General features: G+C 40.1%; 1 protein-coding gene across 2 annotated transcripts; it reads left to right on the top strand.

The window, feature by feature from the left end:
* Positions 1-417: 417 nt before the first annotated feature.
* Positions 418-26,433, top strand: ANXA7 (annexin A7). Of its 2 annotated transcripts, XM_027597211.2 has the most exons (14): positions 418-521; positions 6,899-6,953; positions 8,886-9,090; positions 9,847-9,957; positions 10,528-10,592; positions 11,010-11,075; positions 14,984-15,086; positions 15,301-15,395; positions 19,261-19,374; positions 19,607-19,777; positions 22,068-22,238; positions 22,318-22,393; positions 23,660-23,772; positions 25,968-26,433. In XM_027597211.2, the coding sequence occupies exons 2-14, from the start codon at positions 6,900-6,902 to the stop codon at positions 26,088-26,090; spliced, it is 1,467 nt and encodes a 488-aa protein (XP_027453012.1). In that variant the 5' UTR covers positions 418-521; position 6,899; the 3' UTR covers positions 26,091-26,433. The 2 variants fall into 2 exon arrangements, with proteins under 2 accessions (XP_027453012.1, XP_027453013.1); XM_027597212.2 differs by lacking the exon at positions 11,010-11,075.
* Positions 26,434-27,360: the final 927 nt, after the last annotated feature.

The raw sequence follows: 27,360 nt of genomic DNA, 5'->3' as shown, positions 1-27,360 counted from the left end.
TCTGCAGTGGTTTTGATTATAATGTATCTCGAGTTCTGGCTATCTAGGATCCCAATACGTATTAATTCTTTTCATAAGGATCTAACAAAAGACACGGTTTTTATCTCAGGGAGGACGGTATATCAGAGGCGGAGTGGCTGCACCTGGCCTTCCAGGTGCGCGGCCCTTCTCAACTGCCCTTCACGGAAAGGGCTCCGGGATTTCTTAAAACCTCTGTGACCTGAGAGAGCCCCAAAGGTATTGGAGATGGTCCTTGGGACCGAGAAATGTGATAAAACCGGCTGGTCCACCCGAAGGGAGCGTCTCTTCCCGCAGGTGGAGCAGCGCGGTGCGGATTAAGCGAAGCACTAGCGGGGCCGAGCTCGGCGCCGCCCCCTCCAGCTGCAGGGGCGTTCCCAGCTGTCGCAGCGATCCTAACGGGCTCGGGCGGCGTCCCTCAGCGCTCCGCCTCCCGGGGCCCTCCCCCGGCTCCATCTTGCTGGCGACCAGCGTTGGGCTGTGACGCTGCTTCCCGGGGTCAGGTGAGGCGCCCCCTACCCTTTCTGCCCCCGTTTCCCCGTGTCACCTCGCTCATGCCCGCTCTGAGGTGCGCCGTCCGGGAGATGGGGCGCCGTGTGTGTCCCCGCGGTAGGGGTTCGGTGGAGGTGCCTGTGGGCCTCGGGGCGGCGGGCGTCTCGGCGTGTGTGTCTCTGGACCCTGGCTCCCCGCCGGGGGCTTTCGGGCGGAGGCGCATTGCATTGGGGTAGGATAGGTGAGGCGGCCGGCCTCTGTGCCACTCCGCTGTCCGGAGATCAGAGGGACAGTGATAGCCCGCGCGCCCGCAGGTGCACCACAAGGTGGAGGGACTGAGGCCAGAGGATGGCCCTGCCGAAGTGACCTCAAGGAAAGCTGAGTAGGGAAACCAGCAAGGAACAACGAAAGCTGTCTGGCTGGTGATCAGATTTCCCGGTGACACAGCAAATTTTGGGAAATTTGTCCTGTGCTTCACTAAGCCTGGGACAGAATGCCTAAGCCTAAAATTGTACATTGCCTCAAGTTTATAGTTCTTGGAAACTATTCTGGGAAATAACATTCCAGATTTGATTCCTATTCCTTGAACAGATGTGTGCTGATATCAGGCCGTCCGTCCTGAGTGAACACTTCCTATACAGCGAAAGGTGGCTGATGTCCACCGTAAAAGTGACAGAAATGAAAAGTTCCAACTGCCTTTAAACTCCCTAGTATCTTCTGATAGGGAGCTGATCTGATAATCTGTCCTATTTAGAGCGTAATGAATTACCTCTCAGGCAGGAGAGGAGTTTCAAGCACTAGATGGCAGGTAGAAGAGAGAATTTTGGCCACTCCAAATTTAAGCTGCTTTTCAGTCCTCACTGGTGATGGCTGCCTTCCCTGTCCCAGAAGTCATGTCTGGCCCTTACTCTAGTTCTTTATCCAAGGGCCCTTGCCGACTGATTTAAATTGTCTTTCCCCACCAAGAGGCAGGTTTTGGAAAATTGTAGTCGCTCCTGTTGGCCATCTTCATTTGACCTTCCTGTTTCGTATTTGTTTCATAAATCTTGTGTTCCTGGGCTTCCTGCCATCTTGAGACTTCTGTAGTGAGGCCCAACCCTTTTAGTAGCTGACTCACTGGGTGGAGATGGTTTGGAGAACCAAGAATGATTTCTGCTCTTTTAAAAAGTAGTTGCTGATGGAGAATGTTGAAAAGGAAATAAAAGCTCTTGTTTACCAGTATAGTCTTATTATTCCTTGGGGAAAATGAGTAATTTGTTGAGTCACCCTGGGATTTTAGTTTTTTTTGCAAAAGCTTTTTAAATCTACTTTTTGAATAGATGATACGTGCACAACTCCAAAAGGGCTAAAAGTACATTGAAAATTAAGTTTTCTTCCCATTATGTCTCAGCTGGCCTCCCTTTTTTGAGAATATTTTCAGGGATATACATACAAACACATAAATGTATTTTCTACACTTATAGTTGGCAGTTTATGCAGTTTTCACCTTGCCTTTTTTTCCTACTTAATATGATTTAGAGATGGTTTCATAGGAGTTTAAAAAAATATGATTCATAGACCAGCAACATCAGCGTTACCTGGAAGCCTAGTTAGAAATGCAGAATCTCATGCCCCATCTCAGAACTACTGAAGCAGTTTGCATTTTTAACGAGATTCAAGTAATTCACGTACACGTTAAAGTTGAAGAAGTACTGTTTTATCTAGTACCTTGTTCAAAGAAGGGAGAGAGAAGATTTGAGCTTAGTAAGTCTGGGAAGGTGAGTGAGCCCAGGCAGGAGGGCCAAGTCAGTTAATAACAGTGGCTGAAACAAAGGCATGTTGGGAATGGTTCAAGTGGTAGAGATTGCACATTGGAGTGTAGAAGAAAGAGTGAGTTGTGAAGAAAGAGAGTGAGTAGATATATTGGAGCCAGTACTAAGGAGACCTGAATGTCAGGCCTGTGAATTTTCATTTGATACTCCGGCAGCAGTCTTTGAGGAGTTTTGAACTGAAGAGTGATATGCTGAAAGAGAAAATTATAAGTGCAGGAAAATTGTGTGAGAGTATCTGCAAGGACATAAATGGAAAAGTAATTTTAGTAAAATAGGCATCAAGTGATGAAAACCTGGTCTAAGGACATGGCCATGAGAACAGAAATTACAGGAAGAGTAGGAGAGGCATTTCAAAGGAAAAAGAAAAACGTTGGGTTATTTACTGTACTTACTCATAGGTAATTTAAATAGTGGTACTAGTAACAGATACGGTATTTTTTTTTCCAAGTTTTTGTTCAAATCCCAACCAGTCAACATACATTACAATATTAGTTTCAGGTGTAGAATTTAGTGATTCATCACAACACCCTGTGCGCAACACAAGTGCCATCCTCAATACCCATCACCTGTTTAACACCCCGCCCCCTCCAGTAACCATCACTTTGTTCTCTGTAGTTAAGAGTCTGTTTCTTGGTTAGATACAGGATATTAAGAGTAATGTGGTGGGGAAAAGATGAGTATTTAATTCCACACCAATACTGAGGCCTCCTAGCTGGCTTCTATCTTAATATATTCCTCATTCTGTTTTGATGATTGTCCATCTTACAATTATATCCCACCTTTTGCCTTGCACATGATAGCGTTCAACTTCTCTGCCAATGTATCCATCACTTCTTTTTTTAAGATTTTATTTATTTGACAGAGACACAGCGAGAGAGGGAACACAAGCAAGGGGGAGTGGGAGAGGGAGAAGCAGGCTCCCCACGGAGCAGGGAGCCCGATGCAGGGCTCTATCCCAGGAACCCGGGATCATGACCTGAGCCGAAGGCAGATGCCTAAGGATTGAGCCACCCAGGTGCCCCTATCCATCACCTTTTAAAACAGTTTAAACATTTGATAATCCAGTTTTAGTACAGTGTTTTATGGTAGATGCTAAATAAATGATTATTTGACTTTAGATAGATATATTTGCCAGGTATATTGTATCTGATCACCAGTAGTTTTTTAGATATGGTCAGGCTATGAAAGGGTATTGTTCTGAATGTTTGTTTTTTCCCTCTGTTTATTTGCATTTGTTTTAGGTTAGTAGTGTTTTCTTCAAATGCGAAAGGCATTTACACACATACATATGTATGTATATATTTGTGGCTTTTTGGTTCACACTGGCTGCATTTGTTTTACATGAGCTGTCTTATTTAATTTAAATTCAGTTAACATATAGTATATTAGTTTCAGGGGTAGAGTTCAGTGATTCATCAGTCTTATATAACACCCAGCGTTCATTACCCCGTGCCCTCCTTAATGTCCATCACCCAGTTACCCCCTCCCCCCACCCTCCTCCCCTCTCCCTCTAGCAACCCTTAGTTTGTTTCCTATGCTTAAGAGTCTCTTATGGTTTGTGTGAGCTGTCTTTAAAAAAACAAACAAAAAACCTTTATTAGGGAAAAATTTAAACATGTAAGAGTAGACGGAAGAGTGTATTGAGTACCCACGTACTTGTCACCCAGCATAAATAATGAACTCATGATTATCTTGTTTCATCTGTACTCCTGCCCAACCCTTTCATATTATTTTGAGGTGATTCCCGGACGTTATAACATTTTATATGTATTAGCGTGTATCTCTAAAAGATCAGATGCTTCACAAAAATCATAATACCAACATGACACCTAAAGATGTAGTAATTTCTTAACATCATCAGATATTCAGGTTATTGTTTGCATTTCCAAATAGAAATGAGCTCCTTTTGAAGAAAATTAACTTTGAATTGATTATTCTTTTTTTTAGAGAGGGAGAGAAAGAATCTTAAGCAGGCTCCACACCCAATGCAGAGCCCAATGCAGGGCTCTCACAACCCTGAGATCATGACCTGAGCTGAAATCAAGAGTCAGACATTTAACCAACTGAGCCACCCAGACACCCCTCGATATAGACTGTACTTCAGGAAAACCATATAGTTGATAAAAGATTTCTCAGATTCCAGATAATAAATGAAGAAAAAATGATAGATCTGGGTATTGATTATCAGTCATGTAAAAGAGAGACGGTTGATCATTAACGTGTTTCCTGATAGAAACAAACAATATTTTTTGAGTATTTATGCCAAAAAAGTAATATGATCAAGCTTCTAGATCTGACTACAAATCTATAGTAAATAACTATAAATGATTATCATGGAGATTCAATTTGCAAAATCCAGATAGAGGGAGATTTCAGGACAAACTGGTTCCTTCAACAAGTAAGCCACACAGAAAAAAATAGAGGTGAAGCTTTTAAAAGAGATTTAAGAGACATGCCAACCGACTAGACTATATGGACCTTATTTGTATACTGATTTGAACAACCAAACTGTAAAAATTATTTTGAGACATCTGGGTAAATTTAAACACTGGATATTTGATATTAAGAAATTAAATTTTTAAGGTACAATATTGGTAAATATGGCTTAAAAGAGTCCTATTTTTACAGATGGTGTATTAACATTTATGAGTAAAGGGATATGATGTCTGGGGATTTGCTTTATTTTTTTTTTTAAGATTTTATTTATTTGAAAGAGATTGAGAGAACTAGTGGGAGGAGGGGCAGAGTGAGAAGCAGACTCCCCACAGAGCAGGGAGCCCGATGTGGGAGTGGATCCCAGGACCCTGGGATCATGACCCAAGCAGAAGGCAGATGCTTAACTGACTGGGGATTTGCTTTAAAATGATCTAGGGAAGGGGTGCCTGGGTGGCTCAGTTGGTAGGTGGCTGACTTTGGCTCAGGTCATGATTTCAGAGTCCAGGGATCAAGACCCACGTTGGGCTCTGAGCTCAGCGGGAAGTGCGCTTGTCCCTCTCCCTCTACCACCCCTACCCCCCTACCCGTTCATGCTCTCCCTCTCTCTCAAATAAATAAAATCTTTAAATAATAATACTCTAGGGAAGGGTAAAAATGAAATAGAATTAACTATGACTTGATAGTTGTTGGAACTGAACATGAAAGTTATGTGAACATTCATTATATCAGGATGAACCACAAGAAATTTGTATGTTAAAACAGTTGAATTTCAGTCATGCCATGCAGGTCAATCTAACACTGTTCTAAAATCTTTGAATTTTCCCTAATAAAAAAACAAGTATAAAATAAAAAACGAGGGGCGCCTGGGTGGCTCAGTCGTTAAGTGTCTGCCTTCCGCTCAGGTCATGATCCCAGGGTCCCGGGATGGAGCCCCGCATTGGGCTCCCTGCTCCGCGGGAAGCCTGCTTCTCCCTCTCCCACTCCCCCTGCTTGTGTTCCCTCTCTCGCTGTGTCTCTCTCTGTGTCAAATAAATAAATAAAATCTTAAAAAAAAAACAATAAAAATACTTAAAAAGACCACAGAAATTTGGACACTGACACATTGATGATACTATGGTTTTATTTTAAAAACAGTACAGTCCTGTTAATTAAAAAAAGTTATGTTTGTAGGTCTATATACTGAAGTATGTATAGGTAAAATGGTGGCATGTCTGGGATTTGCTTTGGAATAATCCAGTGGAGTGGTGGGGAATGAATGAGAGTGCTGAAAAAAAAAATGGCCATGAATTAGTAATTATTGCAGCTGAGTGTTAAGGCTGTGTGGTTTCTTATTACTATTAACTTTACTTTTGATTTAAGTTTGAAACTTAAAAGTTTATAAAAAGGTATGTGTGACTACAGCATGTTAAATCTTAACCATTGTTTCCCATAATGTTACATCACCAAATAAGGGGATATCTGTGGCACCTGAAAAGCCTTTATTTTAATATTTACATGTTCATTTTCATGTTACCTTCTCAAGAAACTAACATAAGTTTTCCATTTATGGAAGTGATATAAAGTAGACCTAAAGTAAATTTTTTTAAAGTATTTTACCTTTTTTTTTTTTAAGATTTTATTTATTTGACAGAGAGACACAGCCAGAGAGGGAACACAAGCAGAGGGAGTGGGAGAGGGGGAAGCAGGCTTCCCGCTGAGCAGGGAGCCCGATGCGGGGCTCGATCCCAGGACCCTGGGATCATGACCTGAGCTGAAGGCAGACAATGACTGAGCCACCCAGGGCCCCTAGACATAAATTTAAGTGAAAAATTAATTGGCTTAAAAGATACTCCGTAAATATTCCATAAATAATAGTACTGGTAGTATTCCACAAATAGTACTGGTAGTGTTCGGATATGACAAATTGTATGGTATGAAGAGAATGAAGTTGGAACATTTACTATGCTATACTGACTCCTTTGGTGTGAATGGTGAAATGAAGCATTTTATAAATTTTGCTTATACCTCTTAATATCCACCTGTTGAATGCCTGACAGACTCTTTTGAAAGATATATTTTGTATAAAACCATATGATAATATATATGTTCAAAGGACTTAACCCTTATAAAAAATTACAGAGGATTTTTTTTTATTGTTACAGAATGTCATACCCAGGCTATCCCCCAACAGGCTACCCACCTTTCCCTGGATATCCTGTAAGTATTGGCACTTATAAAATAGCTTGTGTACTTGGAACTGGCGTTGTATAGGACTAGCCCATGGCAGATCTTACAGGTATGCTAGGGTAGGGGTCATAAACTCAATTGCCCAGAGGTACTGAGTAGAATAAGTGTGTTAAGGCAGGTATTATGGAGGAACGAGAGGGCACTTGCCTCACTTTTGGAAAACCAGCAGCTACTCAGCTGTAGCCCGATATAGCCATGCTGGGAGGCAGACTCACTGTTGCTAATACTCCATTTCTTCAAGAAAAGCTAGAAATGTGGATTTGATGTGAAATTGCCCCATTTTTTTAAATTGGGAAATTCATTTTTTTTTTAAGATTTTATTTGACAGAGAGCACAAGCAGGGGGAGCAGGAGAGGGAGAAAGCAGAAGCAGACTCCCCCTGAGCAGGGAGCCCAATACAGGGCTTGATCCCAGGACACTGGGATCATGACTGGAGCCGAAGGCAGACGCTTAACCGACTGAGCCACCCAGGCACCCCGGGAAATTAATTTTTTTAAATGTTAATGTTGTATGAGCCAATAGAACATTTATGTGAGCTGAGTCCATCCCATGAGTCACTGGTTTTTAACCTTTGTGTTAGAAGGTTTAAAATAATTAGAAGGGCTTGGCTCAGAAATAACAAATTACAGTGGATTAAAGGTCCCCTGGATTTATAGTTCTGAGACTGAGTATTTGAAGTTCATTTTATAAATGTGCTACTAAGTTCTGCCTTGTTGATGTCTGGACTATGAGGACTAAACTCATAGCTGAGACATTTAAGTGAGAATTATGCATTTCAATTTTATACTCATAAGTGTGTAAGGCTTCTTTCTAACTCTGGGAGAATACAAAGAGGCCTATGCAGGTTAATGATAATATGTGTATCCTTATGTAAAATGAATATATAGCTCCTGAATTTATCATAGGAATGATGAGAATTATGAATATGTTCCCAGGCCCCTATGTACTGAACTGGACTCTGGCTACCATTTCGTCAGTGTGGGCTAATTTCTGAAACAGACAACCCCAACATCTAAGTGACTTTACACAATAAAAACTCAGTTCTTGCTTACTTTACTTCCTAGAAGTCAGTGGCGGGAAGGTGGGAGGGTGGGAGGAATCAAGGAGGCTTTATTCCATGTAGTCTTTCAGGTTCCCAGGCTCCTTTGACATAGTGGCTCTACCATCCTATAGGGCCTTAGAGTCCTTCACTGGATTCTCTGCTTCCATCTGGCAGATGAAGGAAAAGAGAACGAGAGCGTATAGAGGACTGTGAAGGGGGTTTGTAGGGGCCAGGCTGGAAGTGGTGTACATCAGTTCTGTCTCTCTTCATTCACCAGTACTCATATTGTCCTACTTAACTGCAGGGGGTTCTGGGAAAGGTAGTCTAATTTTATGGCCAGAGGAGAAGGTTTAGTGAACATGTGACAATCTCTGCCATTCTTAGACATTGTCTAGTCTGGGCTCCAAAATGTCACAAGCATGTATGACTCAGGTGACTCTTCTTTTTTTTCCTATTATGCAACAGGTTCTGGTGTGTTGCAAGAGAGCTGAGTTCTTCTCTTTAGGGTAGAGAGCTGTATCTTTCTCATATTTCCAGGTGCTATAAAAATGAAGGAACTAATGAGCTTTATTAGTTTTCCCTGAAGCCTTGAGGTTTGTAAAGAGCCTAGTTCTTACTCCCAAATAGAGAAACAGACCCCTCTTGCCTGACACAGGTAGAATTAAATTTAACTGAGTTCTGACAAGCAGGTGTCCTGACAAACTAGTATATTGGTAAACTAGTATAAGATACCAAGACTTTTAATGGGATTTTTAATATGTAAAAGAAAATCTAGACCTTAACAGTTACCTGTTTGTTTTTTTAGGTGGGTCATATTTCTATGTAATCACATTCATTTGAAAAATTTTCTCATTTTTCAGCCTGCAGGTCAGGAGTCATCTTTCCCCCCTCCTGGTCAGTACGCTTATCCTAGTGGCTTTCCTCCAGTGGGAGGAGGTGCCTATCCACCAGCCCCAAGTAGCAGCTACCCAGGAGCTGGAGGCTACCCTGCCCCTGGAGGTTATCCAGCCCCTGGAGGCTATCCTGGTGCCCCACCACCAGGGGGAGCTCCAGCCTATCCAGGAGGTGAGCAATGGGTTGTGGCATTAGTGATGATTTGGAATTGCTGTACCACTTTTTCCTTCTTTTTTTATCCTCGTCATCCTTACTTGTTTTGTATGAGGTCAGAGTTGCTCTTAGCCTACTCTCTACCAAAGACAGTAAGAACCTGGCTGGCAAGATTGAGGGATAAAGGTTCTTAGGGAGCATGAAAGCAGGGAACATTCTTAAAAATTCTGTTGTGAAAAAGAATAAATCTCATGGTAATAAAGGACCAATATATAACAGTTGGCTTGGTTATTTTTTAAAAATATTTTATTTCTCAGAGAGAGAGAGTGAGCACAAGAGAGCACAAGCAGGGGGCGTGGCAGGCAGAGGGAGAAGCAGACTCCCCTCTTGAGCAAGGAGCCCAATGTGGGGCTTGATCCCAGGACCCTGGCATCATGACCTGAGCTGAGGGCAGATGCTTAACTGACTGAGCCACCCAGGCATTCCATTGGTTATTTGTAATCGACTGTGCTCCTTAAGACAGCTTTGTTCAAAAAAAAAAAAAGTTTTGTTCAAAGGTAAAAAAGCTTAGCACTTTTATATTATAAATTAGTTGGGCAGGTAAATGAAGTAAAAATGTTGTAATGGAGAAGGAATTGGTAAGTTGAATTTAGACCAAAAGAGACTGCTGTTATAGCATTAATAGCCTATTTTTTCCCCCACTGTTCTTAGTAGGTATTTTCCTAAAGTTTACTCTTCAGTCATAAGAACTGTCATTATATTCTTTTTTTCTAGTTCCTCCAGGTCAAGGGTTTGGAGCCCCACCAGGTGGAGCAGGCTTTTCTGGCTATCCACAGCCACCCTCACAGTCTTATGGTGGTGGTCCCGCACAGGTCCCACTGCCTGGTAGGTACCAACTATCCAGAGAAAAATAATAGTGTGCTATTTTAAAATTTTCATTTGCCCTTGAGAGAACTTAGTTTACATTTGGGATAGCCTTCAGTAAACTTAGTACTTCTATGAATAATTTTAAATACATGGTTTCATGAAATGGATTAATCTGATGGAAAAGTTTAATCAGTAAGATGGAAATAAGGACCCACTTTTTCAGTTACCAAAAAAACCTGTTCCAGAGCCAAAAAACCTTTAGGAGCTTCTCTGCTCACTCCTATACCACTCCTAAACTCTCAGAACTATGTCCTGACATTCTTTCCAGATGGAATCAGAATTTAGTTTGCTTTGAGTGTTTAAAGAAAAAGGCATTATTTGTTAAATTGTGTAGAACATGAATTATTGTAAAAGGTTCTTAACGACCAAAGTTGGTTTTAGTTCAGTGAATTATAATACTAAAAAGTTTATCCTAGTGAATAACATGGTGTGAATGTTCTCATATGTTTCCATATTCATAATAGTCAATGCTGTTTTGAAAAATTAAATCGTATTAAACCTGTTTACTGTATTTTTTTAAATGTTTAGGTGGCTTTCCTGGAGGACAGATACCTTCTCAGTATCCTGGAGGACAAGCTCCTTTCCCAAGTCAGGTATTTCTGCTCCTATTTTTATATTTCATCCAATTTAATTGGATAATGTCAGAGAAGGGCACCACTCCTTTGCTGACATTAGAGATTTCCATGAAGCAGAGGAGATGGTTTATTACAGTCACTGAAGATTCTGATCTTTGCTTCTGGTAGACACGATGCTCTCTTTGGTCCATCTGCTGTGTGTCCTGATGACTTTAATAAGACAAGGATAGGTCCCTTCTCACAGGTGATGTTACTCATAACTTTTTCATAAAGATTCACTTGGGTTCTTGGCATTGGTTTTCTTGTTCTTCTTGCTTCGCTGACAGTTACAACTATGAACTTGGGTGACTGAGTAATTGGTATTTCTGGCAGTGTTTGAGAAAGTGTGGATTTGTTTTTTCTTTTTACCTTTATAACGTTCTACTCTTTTTTCAGATCGATACAGAATCCTTTCCTTCCTATCCTGTTTTCTCTCCTGTTTCTTTGGATTATAACAGTGAAGTGAGTAAGGTTTTCTAATGTTCACTAATTACTAGGTCCCCTATATGTGCCTTTATTACTTTCTGATTTCTCATGTATTTTTCTCTCACAACTTCCTTGAGGGCTCAGCTATATCTGTTTTATCTTTATGTCCCTGTAGTGCTTGACAAGGCTTTAACTGTGGTAGCCAATTGATGTTTGTTGAATTGATTTCTCAGTAGCCCTGGAAGGTCTCCCATATATCAAATCTTTGCCCCATCTCTGTATAACCCTTTAATTTAATATTGTTTTACTTTTAATTGCCTTATTAATTCTTTTATATCCTACGGAAGTTACCAGGAACGCAAGCAGTATACTTTTATGCTTATCTTTGTCTTGATTTTTCTTATTTCCCTACTGTTTATTCATAAAGCTCTATCATTTTCAAGCTTTTTTTTTAAAGCTGGGGTGGGATAGGGATTACAGTGTTGGAAGAGACACACTTTAGCTGTTGTCTGGCTTACTTTCTTGATTTAAGGAATTTGAGCTCCAGAGAGATACGAAACTTGTGCAGGGCCACACAGCTAGTGAAAGACAAAGCTAAGACTAGATCTAGCTCTTCTGACTCCCAGACCAGTAGTCTCCCTGTTACACAGTGCTGCTTTGCTGATGCTCTACATGGTATTCCTTCAAAGCACATAGAGAACTGCTTTCGATCCTTCTTTTTTATTGCTGATTGTTGATGATATTATAAATCTGTAACTATTTTAATGAGAATTTTTATTTTATTTTAGCTTAAGCATGCACATAGCTTTAGAAACATGACTGAATAGAAAAGATTTTCAGACATAAAACACTAAAAATGAAACACACATACACATGTAACTCATGTGTAACAATTACTACCTTAAGATAGAACTAAAACCAGGGGGACGCCTGGGTGGCTCAGCCGTTAAGCGTCTGCCTTCGGTTCAGGTCATGATCCCGGGGTCCTGAGATCGAGCCCCGCATCGGGCTCCCTGCTCGGCGGGAAGCCTGCTTCTCCCTCTGCCACTCCCTCTGCTTGTGTTCCCTCTCTCGCTGTGTCTCTCTCTCTGTCAGATAAATGGATAAAATCTTAAAAAAAAAAAAACAACTAAAACCAGTAGGTGGAAGTTTACAGAGTGATAGATTTTGGAAGATCTTTTACATGGAGGTGGAGTAGGGTACCTTGTGAGGGGAGAACTCCCTGTCACTGAAAGTCCTCTGGTAGAGGGTGTGTGTGTGTGTTTAGGGAAATGAAAATTTGTGTCTTGGTTGGGCATTTGGGCCAGGTGACCTTTCCTGATTGTCTCAATTTTGTTTTTCAGCAGGAAGGTTGGCATCAAATGAATGTCAAAGGGTGGAACTTTTGGTAGCAGATACTGTGCTGAGAAATTTTCCCTAGTTTGAGTTTTGACATCTAGAACATAGACCCTGATTTCCTTTAGTTTAGTACAATGGCTGGAGGATAGTACTTTTGATGAAGATTCACTTGAAATGTAGACTTTCTACATAGAATTAGACAAATCAATTTTTTCCCACAGATGAAAAATGGAGTTTTTTTTAAGATTTATTTATCTGAGAGAGAGAGCACACACATGCACATGTATTGGGGAGTGGTAGAGAGAGTCTTAAGCGGATTCCCTGCTGAGCAGGGAGCCTAACCTGGCGCCTGATCTCATGACCCCAAGATCACGACTTGAGCCAAACCGTAAGTTGGACACTTAACCGACTGCGCCACCCAGGCAACCCATTTATTTGAGAGAGAGAGTGCATGCTGGGAGGTAGGGGCAGAGGGAAAGGGAGAGAGAAATTCAAGTGGACTCCGTGCTCAATCCCATGACCCTGAGGTTACCACCTGAGCCAAAACCAAGAGTCAGATGCTTAACTGACTGTACCACACAGGCATCCCAGTTTTTGTTTGTTTTTTAAGAAAGAAGAGTATAACGGAAAATGAGAATCGTCAAATAGTACATGTTGGGGGTTAGTTTCTCTTAGTGCCTAGTCCAGTTTATTATAAACAAAGGCTTTTTGCCCTAACTTAGGATTTTAGTGAAGGTGCTTACATCAAAGGATGTAAGTTTGATTTCTTAGTTTCTTGATACCATAAGACTCATGTAAAGGCTTATGTTAAAAAAAAAAATTTTAGGGGCACCTGGGTGGCTCAGTTGGTTATGTGTCTGCCTTCGGCTTGGGTCATGATCCTGGGGTCCTAGGATCGAGTCCTCCATCGGACTCCTTGCTCAGCGGGGAGCCTGCTTCTCCCTCTCCCTGCTGCTCCCCCTGCTTGTGTTCTCTCTCTCTCTGTCAAATAAACAAAATATTAAAAAAGAAAAATTTATACTTGAATATTTACAGTTGAGAATTTTTTCAGTTTTTTCTTAAAACCACTATACAGATATTTGTTAGTTCCCTTCTTATATTCCTGGCACTATATTCATAGTGCAGGATGGTTGTTAGAAGAAAATGTTGTGTGAGAATATAGGTAAGTGGGAGAAGTTATTGACCCTAAAAATGTTTGCTAAAAGATGGTCTGTTCCCTTTCTCCCCATTAATTTGCCCCTGCAGTTGCTGGCATATTGCTGTATTCAATGAGTATAACTTTAAATGCAGTTTCAGTTGCCTAAAAAGCAATTGAGTCATTTTATATTTTGCGATCATGTTGAATGCATCTCTAAATGATATTTTAGAGATAATGGGTTAAATAAAATTATTACTAAAATTCAGTTTTGAAAAACTGGTGAGATACATCTCACTTCATCCCATCTCTCTTAAGCCCTAATTTGAATAGTTTAAGAAAACTATTGAATTGTTTCCTAGCTGTGTATTTTCAAATCTTTTAAATTTTGAAATAATTTCAGACTTAAAAATGTAATAAAAATTGTACATAGGGGGCACCTGGGTGGTTCAGTCGGTTAAGCATCTGCCTTCAGCTCAGGTCATAATCCCAGGATCCCGGGATCAAGCCCTGCGTTGGGCTCCCTGCTCAGCGGGGAGTCTGCTTCTCCCTCTGTCCCTCCCCCTTGCTTGTGTGCTCTCTCTCTCCCTCAAATAAAGCTTTTAAAAAAATTATATTGCTTGTTTGAAACCTCATTGGACAGCTCAATGTCTACCTAACTAAAACCCTTACTATATTATTATCTTTAAATCAAACACTGCTGCTCATCTCACACTATCCAGGGATGAATTTCTTTTTTTCCTGCTGTTCTAATAAGAAGGAAATCAAGACACAGGAAGATTGTGACAAGTTTCACAAGCTTGACTTTTCTTATCTCTTGAAAGTTTGGTGTTTAGCTGTCTTTTTTGGCAGGGAGAGGATAGGTCTTTCTTGCCTGTTCCAGAATGAGCCTTCATAATAAAATGCTCATATCCTTTGTCCTAAAATTTAAACATGAGCTCCTTAGCCAAGAGTAATGACTGGGGAAGTCTTAAGTTGTCGTCTTGTCAGCAGAGAATCCTGACTTAAAATTTATATTTTTGGGGGGCGCCTGGGTGGCTCAGTTGGTTAAGTGACTGCCTTCAGCTCAGGTCATGATCCTGGAGTCCTGGGATCGAGTCCCGTATCAGGCTCCCTGCTCAGCGGGGAGTCTGCTTCTCCCTCTGACCCTCCCCCCTCTCATGTGCTTTCTCTCCCATTCTCTCTCTCTCAAATAAATAAAATCTTTTTTTTTTTAAGATTTTATTTATTTATTTGACAGAGAGAGACACAGTGAGAGAGGGAACGCAAGCAGGGGGAGTGGGAGAGGGAGAAGCAGGCTTCCCACGGAGCAGGGAGCCCGATGCAGGGGCTCGATCCCAGGACCCTGGGATCATGACCTGAGTCGAAGGCAGATGCTTAACTCTGAGCCACCCAGGGGCCCCTGATGTAATGTTATCTTATGAAATGATTAACACAATCCCTGACTTGGATTTTATGCCTCTTTTTTCAGCCTGCTGCGATGACTCAGGGAGCTCAAGGAACAGTCCGGCCAGCTGCGAACTTCGATGCCATGAGAGACGCAGAAATTCTTCGGAAAGCAATGAAGGGTTTTGGTAAGGAAAACAGGTTTTTAATCTTACTGATAATTTCAAGTGACTGAATCTAAAGTAACAATAAGCTTTATTTTTTAAATCAAATTTATGTGTCCACCTGTGCACATAACTCAATTTAATCTGACACCAGGCACCTTGTAAGCATGTAAGAGATGTCCTCAGGGAATATCCAGTACAGAATTCACCCTTACTTAAACATGGATGGTTCTTCCAGGCACAGACGAGCAGGCAATTGTGGACGTTGTGGCCAGCCGTTCCAGTGATCAGAGGCAAAAAATTAAAGCAGCTTTTAAGACCATGTATGGCAAGGTATATATATTTTTTTCTTTCCTGGCCACAAACAGTGGCCTATGGGCTCCATGTTTATGTTAGGTTGGATACTATTGTTTTCGTAGTGCTGGTGGTGCGAAGTAGAGACAGCTAGATTTCAGAGACCCCAGGAGTGGTGTGTTCACTATTTATTTCTCTTGAAAGCCTTTCTAATTCTGGAGTAGTCCTTGATCTCATAGTCCTACTCATACCTCATATGATGACTGATACGTGATAGATGCTCAATAGAAAATAGATTATGGCCACAATAGCATAACTGATAATAGATAAATTTATTATATCAAATAGGTAGATAGATAAATAGTGTCATAGAGAAATAGTATGGTTCACAGTCTCTCTTGGCAGTGGGGTTCAAGGACTTACTCTACAGCCCCTACTTATTCTTGGTGTTTGCCTTCCTCTTCCACTCCACTTCCTCCCTCTAAATATATCCTGTATTATGCATGGACCTTCTTGCCATTCACCAAATGTCATGGTCTTTCAGACCTCTATGTTTGGTATATGTTGTTCTCTTGGCCTAGAACACTTTTTCCTCTTTTTTTCTTCATGGCAAACAGCTTCTTCAGGATTTAGCTTGAATCAGCTACTCTGAAGTTTCATTTCTCAGAGCAGAATTTTGCTGCTGCTTTCACTGTGGTCCAGTCGCATTTTGTAAAACCTCTGCCATAACTGATCTCATTGCCTACTCCCTGCAGCAGTGAGCTCCCCTCAGGCAAACCATGTCAAATTCATCTGGGCATTTTCAGCACCAACTACAGGAATAATAACCAATAGCCACTTAAATATTTGCTGAGGGGTGCTTGGGTGCCTCAGTCTGTTAAGCGTCTGCCTTCGGCTCAGGTCATGATCCTGGGGTCCTGGGAGGAAGCCCCGCATCGGGCTCCCTGCTCAGCAAGAGCTTGCTTCTCCCTCTCCCTCTGTCTCCTGCTCTGCCTACTTGTGCTCTCTCTGTTTCTCTGTCAAATAAATAAAATCTTAAAAAAACAAAAACCAGTATTTGCTGAATGGATGATCGGTGACAAAATCGAGCAAGATTCAATGGGTAAAAAGCATTATTGCTTCTTAGATATAAAGGGGAAAGCTGGGTAGCATTGTTTTTCCATTTAGATAGGAATCCTAAAATTTCCTAACATTCTCTGGATCCAGTTTACTTTTCTCAGAATGGGAATAGAGGTTCATTGGTTTGTCCCACTTCACCTCTTCTACTCTGCCTTACTCTCTCTGCCTGGCCCAGATCTACTTCTTTAGTCTAAAAGCTGATTAAGCGACAGAAACTCTAGATTTCCTTAGGGTACAACATCAGATGCACTTCTCTAACGAGTATTTTCTGTATTATGAATCTCTTTAGTTCATATATAGCCTGTGCTATGCTGTGCTGAATTTTCTCCTATATCGGTTTAGAATTAAAACTAAACTCACAGCCTGTGTTTTTTTTGCTCCCAGCCACCTTTTCTCTTGGCTTCCTTCTAATTAATACAAATATCATTTGTTGTGGAGTTGTCCTTGATTCCACATTCTTCTTTATCAATCAGTCTGTGAGTACTTATTCAGTGCCTACTGTATTCCAGGCGCTCTGTCCTAGAATCCAGTTATTGACAATGTCTCCCTGATCTAATATGTAAAGGGTTCTTTTAAAATATGTCTTCTTTCTCAAATCCACCACGCAAATCCAAGCCTTTATTACTTCTTACCCTAGTGATCTGGTTGCAAAAATGTTCTTATCTAAAGTGTCTTTATCGTCACAGTCCATATGGCCTATGGTTGTCATTTCAGTGTCTTTTTCTTGCATAAAAGCTTCCAGTGGCTCCTCCCGGTATGCAGAATCAAATCCACATTCTTTAGTTTGGTATTCAAGGTAATAACACAAGCGTATCATTACAACTCTGTCTCACTAATCTTTGAGAACATTCCCCTCTAACAAAGTTGGTTATCTTCTTCACTAAACAAGCTTTGCTCATTCTTGCCTCATACTGGTGATTCTCAACCTTAGCTGAGCATGATAATCTCCTTTCAAACTTAAAACACATGCAGAATCTCTGAGTATTTGTCCTCTACATCGTGTGTGTGTGTTTTAAAGATTTTATTTATTTATTTGACAGAGACACAGAGAGGGAACACAAGCAGGGGGAGTGGGAGAGGGAGAAGCAGGCTTCCTGCGGAGCAGGGAGCCCGATGCGGGGCCCGATCCCAGAACCCTGGGATCACGACCTGAGCCAAAGGCAGACGCTTAACGCCTGAGCCACCCAGGCGCCCCAGTCTGTGTGTGTGTGTGTGTGTGTGTGTGTGTGTGTGTGAAGAAAAAATTCCACAGATAATTTTACTGCATAGCCAAGACTGGGAACCATGTTTTCTCTTTCTCATTTGTGTTCCTCCTCCTTGCCTGAAATATCTTTCTCCTTCCTCTTCGCCTGCTAGTGTTTATATACTCTTTAAGGTCTGGACTAGAAGCTTTCTCTGAGTTCTCTAGCCCAGTTGAACTTCTCCTGTTTGAACTTTTTCTGCTGGTTATCTATGTGCCGTTTACTCATCTGGTACTGGAGTAGAGGCTGCTTTATATTATCTCTTTTTAGATGTTTATCTTTCCGAATAAGAACACAGTGATGATGATTCCTACTTCTGCACAGAACAAAAACAGTTTCTTGTGTGAAATAAATATCTGTTTATCATTTTGTTAATCTTAATTCTTTATTTCATGTATCTGTCTTTGAACCTGGTATAGTGGTGAAACTATAGTAGGAATTTATTAAGTGTTATTGGTAGAATGAGTAAAATACATCTGCTTGAGAGGTGCCTGGGTGGTTCAGTCAGTTAAGTGGCTGACTCTTGAGTTTGGCTCAGGGTCCTGGGATCGAGCCCTGTGTCGGGCTTCTTGCTCAGCAGGCAAGTCTGCTTGAGGATTCTCTTTCCTCTCCTTCTGCCGCTCTCCCCACTCATGTGCATTCTCTCTCTTTCTCTTTCTCAAATAAATCTTTATAAATAAATAACTAAAATACGTCTGCTTGAGATGTTGGTGAGGATGCAGAGAAAGGGGAACCTTCTTGCACTCTTGGTGGGAATGCAAACTGGTACAGCCACTCTGGAAAACAGTATGGAAGTTCCTCAGAAAGTTAAAAATAAAGCTACCCTGTGACCCAGCAATTGCACTACTAGATATTTATCCAAAGGATACAAACATAGTGATTCCAGGGGCATGTGCCCCCCAGTGTTTATAGCAGCAATGTCCACAATAGCCAAAATATGGAAATACACCATGGAATATTACTCGGCCATCAAAAAGAATGATTGCAGCTTGCCATTTGTAGCAACGTGGTTGGAACTAGGCTGTATTATGCTAAGCGAAATCAGTCAGTCAGAGAAAGACAGATACCATATGATTTCATTTCACATGTGGAATTTAAAAAACAACACAGATGAGCATAAGGGAAGGGAAGGAAAAATAAGACGAAATCAGAGAGGGAGACAAACCCTAAGAGACTCTCAACTATAGGAAACAAATTGAGGGTTGCTGAAGGGGGTGGGGCGGGGGGATGGGGTAACAGTGATGGGCATTAAGAAGGGTACTTGATGTAATGAGCACTGGATGTTAGAGGCAACTGATGAATCACTAAACTCTACCTCAGAAACTAATAATACACTATGTTAATTGATTTTAAGTAAAAAAATATATTTGCTTGAGTGTAACAAACTTAAGATATATATATTTGTTTCTAGTATATACTATTTAAGTTTGAAATTTAGGTTTTCATAAAGCAACTCAATTCCATTTTTCCATATTTTTCTTAAAAAATTTAAGCAACAAAATTTGGAGAGCACACATACTTAGTTTGTATTTGTAATTAAACAGGATTTAATCAAAGACCTTAAATCAGAGTTAAGTGGAAATATGGAAGAACTGATCCTTGCCCTGTTCATGCCACCTACATATTATGATGCCTGGAGTTTACGGAATGCAATGAAGGTGCTGTATGTCATTTACTTTGTATATTTTATCCTGTTTCAAATGTAAAACCCCACATGTTATAGCACTTTTGAATTTACAGTGATAGCTAAATCAGTACATAATATCTGAATATGTAGAGCTTTTCAGGTCTGGAGACCAAAGAAGTATTTGATGGAATAGTAAGATTTAATTACTTCCAGCGATTTTTGTTTTTCTTTTGTATAATTCTCCCTTTCTTCATTTCACATAGGGAGCAGGAACTCAGGAACGTGTATTGATTGAAATTTTGTGCACAAGAACAAATCAGGAAATCCGAGAAATTGTCAGATGTTATCAATCAGAATTTGGACGAGACCTTGAAAAGGACATTAGGTCAGATACATCAGGGCATTTTGAACGTTTACTTGTATCCATGTGCCAGGTGAGTATAGTATGAATATATGTTGATGGAGGGAACATTCTGCACTTTCTGTGACCAGTGAGCGTTCTTTATTCCTTTTAGTATTTAGTCTACTTGTAATCTTGCCATCTTTAAGAGGGGTAACACAGAATCCTATGTACAAATTTCTTTTAGTCACAGTTGAGTTTGATTTCTTCAGATCTGGCTTTTGGAAGTGATTAGAAATTAACCTCTTTAAAGTTATATGGAATCAGAAATCAACTTGCGGCTCTGTATCTTAGGCTGGGGTGAATCTTGTGCTTTAAGCTTAGCATTGTATGGTCAGTTAAATTGGACCATCAACTGAAAATATGCAGGACTACCGTGGAAGTGCTAGAGGAGGTGAAAACTGAGGAAAGCCAGAAATGCAGAAACATTTCTCAGACTTCACAGTAATGTGCTTAGCACCTTCCTTATTCTGATTTCCCAGATGTGCTGGAGAAGTGACAAAAAATTCTCCGAAGAGAGTATTTGGAATGATACTAAACACACTTATAGAATGGGATGATGAAGGTTTATTTGAAAGGAATGACACAGAAGACCAGCACACTGATTCAGCATCAGGAGTTATTAGCTTTCCTGCTAGTACACAAGGTTGGACAGTCCAGAGGGATCAGAGAGTAGAGGACAAGCTCTTCAGAGCAAAGGGAGATAGTTGCAGGAAACAGTGCACCAGAGTGAGTGGGTGGGTGTGGACATGAGAAAAAAGAAAGCAAATGCGTGGGAAGAAATTGAACTTACCTACGATGGAATAACAGAGTAGGGAGGTAGATTAGCATTTAAAAACAACAACAAAAGGAAGACAAAAGCAGGAACAGATTTAACACTAAAAAATGATTAAGACTTTATATGAGGTGCTGAATCTATGCAAATTCAAGGCCCATCTATTTTACAAAGTAAAGGGACCTCTTTCAGGGAGTGAGCAGAGGAATGGCTTCCCAGGAAAATGAGACTGGTGTTGTGTATTTGAGTCCAAAGGCAGTCATCTGGGGAGTTTTTCCTGAACATCTTTTCATGTGCTATCTTTAGTCTCCCATTTAGAATATGCTTCTGCATATTTCTTGTGCCCAGTGCTCTTCAGAATACTGACTGCATCTCCCCTTCAAGGAACACCTCTCCATTTTGTTCCTCAGACAGACACGGAGACTAGAGGGCAGCCTTTCCTTCTTTTGGGTTTGTGTTTCTATTTTTGGGAGAAACCAAATGCCCATCTAAGCTTTCCTCTCCTTCAGGCCCAGAGTTTCCTCTGTGGCTCTCTCCTTCCTCTTCCCAGGGAAGAGTTTGGTATACAAATTGGCATAGTCCAGCAGGACTTGAGTTATTTATAGCTTCTAAAAAGCTCATGTATCATTTGTATGTGTACATTCAAAATAAAACTTACATGTTGTAAGATTACACTTGGCTGAAGGAAAGGGGGTTCATGAAGCCTCCATATTATATATTCCCTCCCTTGATTTAAATTCTTTGAGGGCAGGGACCTTGTCTTTCTTGTGTCGCTACCACCTAGCACATCCTGTCGGTTCACTTTCTCTGGAGAGCCCTGACTAATACAGCCTCACACCAAACAAGCGCGCTGAGATACCTTTTAGCTGCATGAATGAATACAAAGTGAAACTCAGTATAACGCATAATGATCTGAAATTCCAGCTAAGGAGAATTATAATTTCTTCACTTGAGTAGTTTATATCTCCTAGTAGAGAAGTTTTTCTTTTTGTTTTTGTTTTTGTTTTGGTGTGTGTGGGGGTGTGGTTTGTATAAATATAAATATATATAAATTTTTTTTAAAAAAGATTTTATTTATTTATTTGACAGAGAGACAGTGAGAGGGAACACAGGCAGGGGGAGTGGGAGAGGGAGAAGCAGGCCTCCCACCGAGCAGGGAGCCCGATGTGGGGCTCAGTCCCAGGACCCTGAGATCATGACCCAAGCCGAAGGCAGTCGCTTAACCGACTGAACCACCCAGGTGCCCCATATATAAATTTTTTAATGGAAACTTTTCTGGTTAAACTTTGTCCTCAAAGCCCTGAAAACCTCTCATTTTAACATAACCTCATTAAACCACGATCAAATATTATAAACTCCAAAGTTGGCAGTATAATACAGTACTAGTTATACTAGTATAGCTTCTTTGGAAATGAAGATAAGCATGACAGACTTTATGCAGTGATCTTCAATAAATTGTCCCTTTAAGTCCAAAAGTGACTAGATTAGTAAGAAAATTTTTAGTAGAACTTGTGTCAGGTTTTCCAATTCCTGCCTTCCTCTTTTGCAGGGAAATCGTGATGAGAACCAGAATGTTAACCACCAGTTGGCTCAGGAAGATGCTCAACGTCTCTATCAAGCCGGTGAGGGGAGACTAGGGACAGATGAATCTTGCTTTAACATGATTCTTGCCACAAGAAGCTTTCCTCAGCTGAAAGCTACCGTGGAGGCTTATTCCAGGGTATGAGCTTTTCTTCTGAAGATTTGGCTTCAGTTTTAAGTTGTGAAAATATTTTAACCCCTATACTTTTTGTTTGCAGGTGGCTAATCGAGACTTGCTAAGTAGTGTTGCCCGTGAATTTTCTGGAAATGTTGAAAGTGGTTTAAAGACCATCTGTAAGATACTTTTATGTTTTGCTTTGTTTTGTTTGTAGATGAAGAGGCTTTGAATAGTTGTTTCCATTAAGTGATGACAATTAATATAGCCTCCTGGGAATCTGCTTAGGCAGAGGCTGAGCTAATTCTGTTTTTAAATACAGTTCCCTATGAATGATGGTGGTGTGATCAAAAAGGGCTCTTTGGAATTATTAATAATTATTATTAATGCATGGCTCAATCCCAGGACCCTGAGATCATGACCTGAGCTGAAGGCAGACGCTTAACTGAGCCACCCAGGCATCCAAAACCCCCCTTTTTAAAAGTTTATTTATAATCTCTCCACCCAGTGTCAGTTTTTGAACTCACAACCCCGAGATCAACCCCTGACTGAGCCAACCAGGTGCCCCTCAAAAAATACCTTTCAGGGTGGGGGGATGGGTTAGCCTGGTGATAGGTATTAAAGAGGGCACATTGCGTGGAGCACTGGGTGTTATGCGCAAACAGTGAATCATGGAACACTACATCAAAAACTAATGATGTAATGTATGGTGATTAACATAACAATAAAAAAATAAACCACCTTTCAAATATTCAGCCCAATGAGACCCTTTTCCCTTTTGAAAACAAACAAACAAAAAAACGCAGTTTCTGGTGTTCTTTGAGATGTCCAGTGAAATGGAAATTTAATTCTCATGGCGAATATATGACGAAAGAGAGTATTAGTAACACATTGGTATTAGCGATTGAGTGTCCTACAAATATTCCTGTAGTAATTGTAGCTAAAGGAATAATGTAAAGTTGGTATATCTCTACCATCTGCAGGAAGAGACTTTGCTAAGTTAATTTTCCTAAGAGAGAATGTCAGACTTATTATCATTCTCAAATTTAGGCTCAAATCTGTTTTTTGTACTGGAATGTATCTCCTACCCTTCTGTCAGCCAAATGATATAACTGATGTCTAGAATTCAGATTTCAGTCATTATTTCTTTTAAGTAAGATATCGCCAGGGCACAGTTGTTACATATTTTCTCACTTGAAGGGGAAAAAATGTAAAGAATCTAAGCTATTGCATCTATGGAGGAAAAAAGGGATTTATTGGCTAGAGGGATTCCTTTAGAATTAAAGGTAGCCTGTCTGATGCAGCTAGAAAGATAGATGAATTCTGAGAAAAGTCAAGATTTCGCTATGATTATAAGGATCAAAGGCAGGCTAGAAGTGATAAATGAAGCTGGGGCATGGATACCTTTGCCAAGGCATCATGTGTCAAGTATCTCTAACTTACAGTGCAGTGTGCCCTGAACCGTCCTGCCTTCTTTGCTGAGAGGCTCTACTATTCTATGAAAGGTGCCGGCACAGATGACTCCACCCTGGTCAGGATTGTGGTCACTCGAAGTGAGGTGAGGCTTTCTTTTCTTGTCTGATCTTACTTGATTTTTTTTTTTAAGATTTATTTATTTGAGAGAGAGAAGGGAGGGTAGAAAATGCAGGGGGCGAGGGGTAGAGGGAGAGAATCTCAAAGCAGATCCCTCCTCCCCCGAGTGTGAGCCCATGTAGGGCTCTATCCCAGGACCCTGAGATCATGACCTGAGCCAAAATTAAAAGACACTTAACCAACTGCGTCACCCAGGCGCCTCTGATCTTAACTTGATTTTGAATGTTGATTTCCTAAAGTTCCTCAGCTGGTGATTAGGAAGGACGTTAAGAGCGAGCTCCCTTTGTCACCGCTGGTAGAGGCTGTACTAAAGCACAGTGTTCACTCTCCTCATGCCGTGAGAGAGGATTGGGTTAGTGAAACAGACCACTGTGTCTCAGTGTAGCCAGTGCCAAGAGATTTTTCTACTTGGGAAAGTCTATGGAGAATACTGATTTATGTCAAGTTGGAAAATGTTTTTATTTTGCTAATGTAAAAAATTGTATGAAAGAGGGACGCCTGGGGGGCTCAGTCGTTAAGCATCTGCCTTTGGCTCAGGTCATGATCCCAGGGTCCTGGGATTGAGTCCCACATTGGGCTCCTTGCTCAGTGAGGAGCCTGCTTCTCCCTCTCCCTCTACTGCTCCCACTGCTTGTGCTCTCTTTCTCTGACAAATAAATAAATAAAAATCTTTAAAAAAAATAATAAAAAAATTGTATGAAAGATTAATCCTATTGGATACAAAACTTCTTGAAATTTGGCATGGCTTCTAATTATAAAATAATTTTTTTTTAAAGATTTTATTTATTTATTTATTTGAGAGAGAGAGAATGAGAGATAGAGAGCACGAGAGGGAAGAGGGTCACAGGGAGAAGCAGACTCCCTGCTGAGCAGGGAGCCCGATGTGGAACTCGATCCCGGGACTCCAGGATCATGACCTGAGCTGAAGGCAGTCGCTTAACCAACTGAGCCACCCAGGCGCCCATAAAATAATTTTTAAAAACTTATCTTTTTCTCTTTACCTAAATATACCTCAAATGCTTTTCTTTCTTTGACTTTGTATATTTATTGGACTTCTTTTTTACTTGAAAGAAAACATGCCACTAAATTATAGTAGAGAAGGTAAATCATTTTTATAAACACAACCATCATATGGTGTTTTTAAAAAAACTGTATTTGTACTTGGACCTAAGTTTTATAAGCATGATCTCTTTAAATCGTAATAAAATATACACAACATAAAACTTAACATTTTAACCATTTTAAAGTATTCATTCCAGTGGCTTAAATTAAGTACATTCACATTGTTGTACACCCATTACCACCACAACTTTTTCACTTCCGTAAAACTGAAATCCATACTCATTATATAATAATTCACTGTTCTCCTTTCTCCCCCCAGCCCCTGGCAACCATTATGCTTTCTCTTCCTATGAATTTGACTACTCTAGGTACCTTGTATAAGTGGAATCATACAGTATTTATCCATTTGTGACTGGCTTCTTTCACTTAGCATAACATTTTCCAGATTCATCCATGTTGTAGCATGTGTCAGAATTTCTTTTTAAGGCTGAAAAATGTTCCATTGTATGTGTAGACCACCTTCTGTTTATTTGTCTGTCAGTGGACACTAGGGTTGCTTCTTCCTTTTGGCCATTGTAAACACAGGTGTACAAATATTTGCTTGAGTCCTTGCTTTTGCTTTTCTGTGTATACCTGGAAGTGGAACTGCTGTATCATATGGTAGTTCTGTTTTATTTTTGAGGAATCACCAAACCTTTTACTACAGCGGCTGCACTGTTATAGTCCTACTAGCAATGTACAAGTGTTCCAATTTCTCCACACCCTTGCCAACACTTGTTATTTTCTGTGTTTTTAAGAATAACCATCCTATCAAATGGTTTTATTTTTTTAATGGTTTTTAAATGACCAATATTTTGAGGATAATAGATGAAACTGGTACCACCCTTATTCAGTATTTTTAGAGAACAGTGAATCAGCCCTTCCCTGGGTGACGCTAGCAGTGGTATGAATGCTACCTATCAAATATTGGTCACTTGGTTCCCCCCTCCGCTTTGATTATAATTAGGTTCTTTTCATTATTAAAGAATAATTCTAATAAATATCAGTTTTCTTTTAATTCTTTTTTCTAACATCAAAAATATCATCTCTTGCATGCAGATTGATCTTGTACAAATAAAGCAGACGTTCAGTCAGATGTATCAGAAGACCCTGGGCACAATGATCTCAAGTGACACAAGTGGAGATTACCGAAAGCTTCTTCTGGCCATCGTGGGCCAGTAGGAGGGATTTTTTAAATAAATGAAGCATATCCTTCAGTAATTGACCTGCATGCAGTAATATCAACCACCACCTAAGCAAAAGAGCTTTTTACCAAGGACTGTGTCAGGGTATTGTGTTTGGTTTGTACATGTGGTTATTGCCTTAATTCCAATGTTACTTTTTCTCTATATACAATCAGTGTGAAGCCATCTCACAATGATGTACTAATAATGCAATGTTTGTAAGGCATAAATCTCACTGCTTTTCTAATCAGGATTCTAAATTGAATAAAAATCATAACAATTTCTAATTCTCCATAATAAAGCTGAATAAAAGAAAAAGTTGCAAAACTCTGCCTTCCAAAGCCCTGGTAGGTCCATTGAACAGTTATAGTTGGTCTTATGTCAAAACTGTATTATTACCTTTTTAAAGATTCAGCTCTTTTGACTTAGAAGAGTAATTTGCATCTTATTTTACATAAATTGATATTCTATATTTATAAACACTAAACTTTCCACATAGGAAACGGATGAGTATTGCCTGTAGCAACTTTTAAAAAAGGGATTATATGTTTTATATGCATAAAATATATAGCCTACTTTTATGTCTAAAACTCCCTAAAGATCTTTATTGGCCCTTGGTTTAAAAAAAAATTATGAAAGACTTTAAAAATTAGTTACAATTTAATCATGATTGAAGAAAGTGAAGTTTGACATACAGGAGGAGCTTAATTAGTGAAGCTTACAGTATGTCTGGGAAAATTGGATGCTAGCTCTTTGGAGAAGTAGTTCAGGAGCTCAATTAGTCATGTAGCAGGATGATTACAAAACCCATTGGTTTATCCCCACTACTGAGCAATTACTTATTGAATATATTGGACATTATAACAGGTAGTCAGGAGAAACACAAAGGAAGGAGGTTTGTAATATACTGGGGGCTCTAAACAAAAATTAAGATAAAAAATTGAAAATACTAGATGATAAATTCTGCTGAGGATGAGAACCCTATTTGTTCTTTGTGTGAAGCTTCCCAGCACAAAGCAGAAATATACAGATTTGGTGAATGCTTATACTCAGAATTGAGAAGAACAGCAAATATCAGTTATAGTTCAATGAACATTGGTTTTGTGTAAATACTAAGGGGTATATAAGGTGGTATAGGATACAACCTTAGAGAGACCTCTTTCTGTACAGTTGTAGTGAAGGCAAGATATATGGGTAGAAGGATAATGAGTTAAGATGGATGTTAATTACTTTGAAGTAGTTTCATTGAAAAAGGTGAGTTTTGATGT

The sequence above is a fragment of the Zalophus californianus genome, chromosome 15 (assembly GCF_009762305.2).
Source record: "Zalophus californianus isolate mZalCal1 chromosome 15, mZalCal1.pri.v2, whole genome shotgun sequence".
NCBI classification, from domain to species: Eukaryota; Metazoa; Chordata; class Mammalia; order Carnivora; family Otariidae; genus Zalophus; species Zalophus californianus.
Note: the sequence above shows the minus strand (reverse complement) of the source record. Positions and strands in the feature narration are given on the sequence as shown.

Coding starts and splice junctions, on each gene's coding strand:
- ANXA7 (XM_027597211.2), top strand. CDS start 6,900: ATGTCATACCCAGGCTATCCCCCAACAGGCTACCCACCTTTCCCTGGA. Junction 6,954..8,885: donor CACCTTTCCCTGGATATCCT/GTAAGTATTGGC, acceptor CTCATTTTTCAG/CCTGCAGGTCAGGAGTCATC. Junction 9,958..10,527: donor CGCACAGGTCCCACTGCCTG/GTAGGTACCAAC, acceptor TTAAATGTTTAG/GTGGCTTTCCTGGAGGACAG.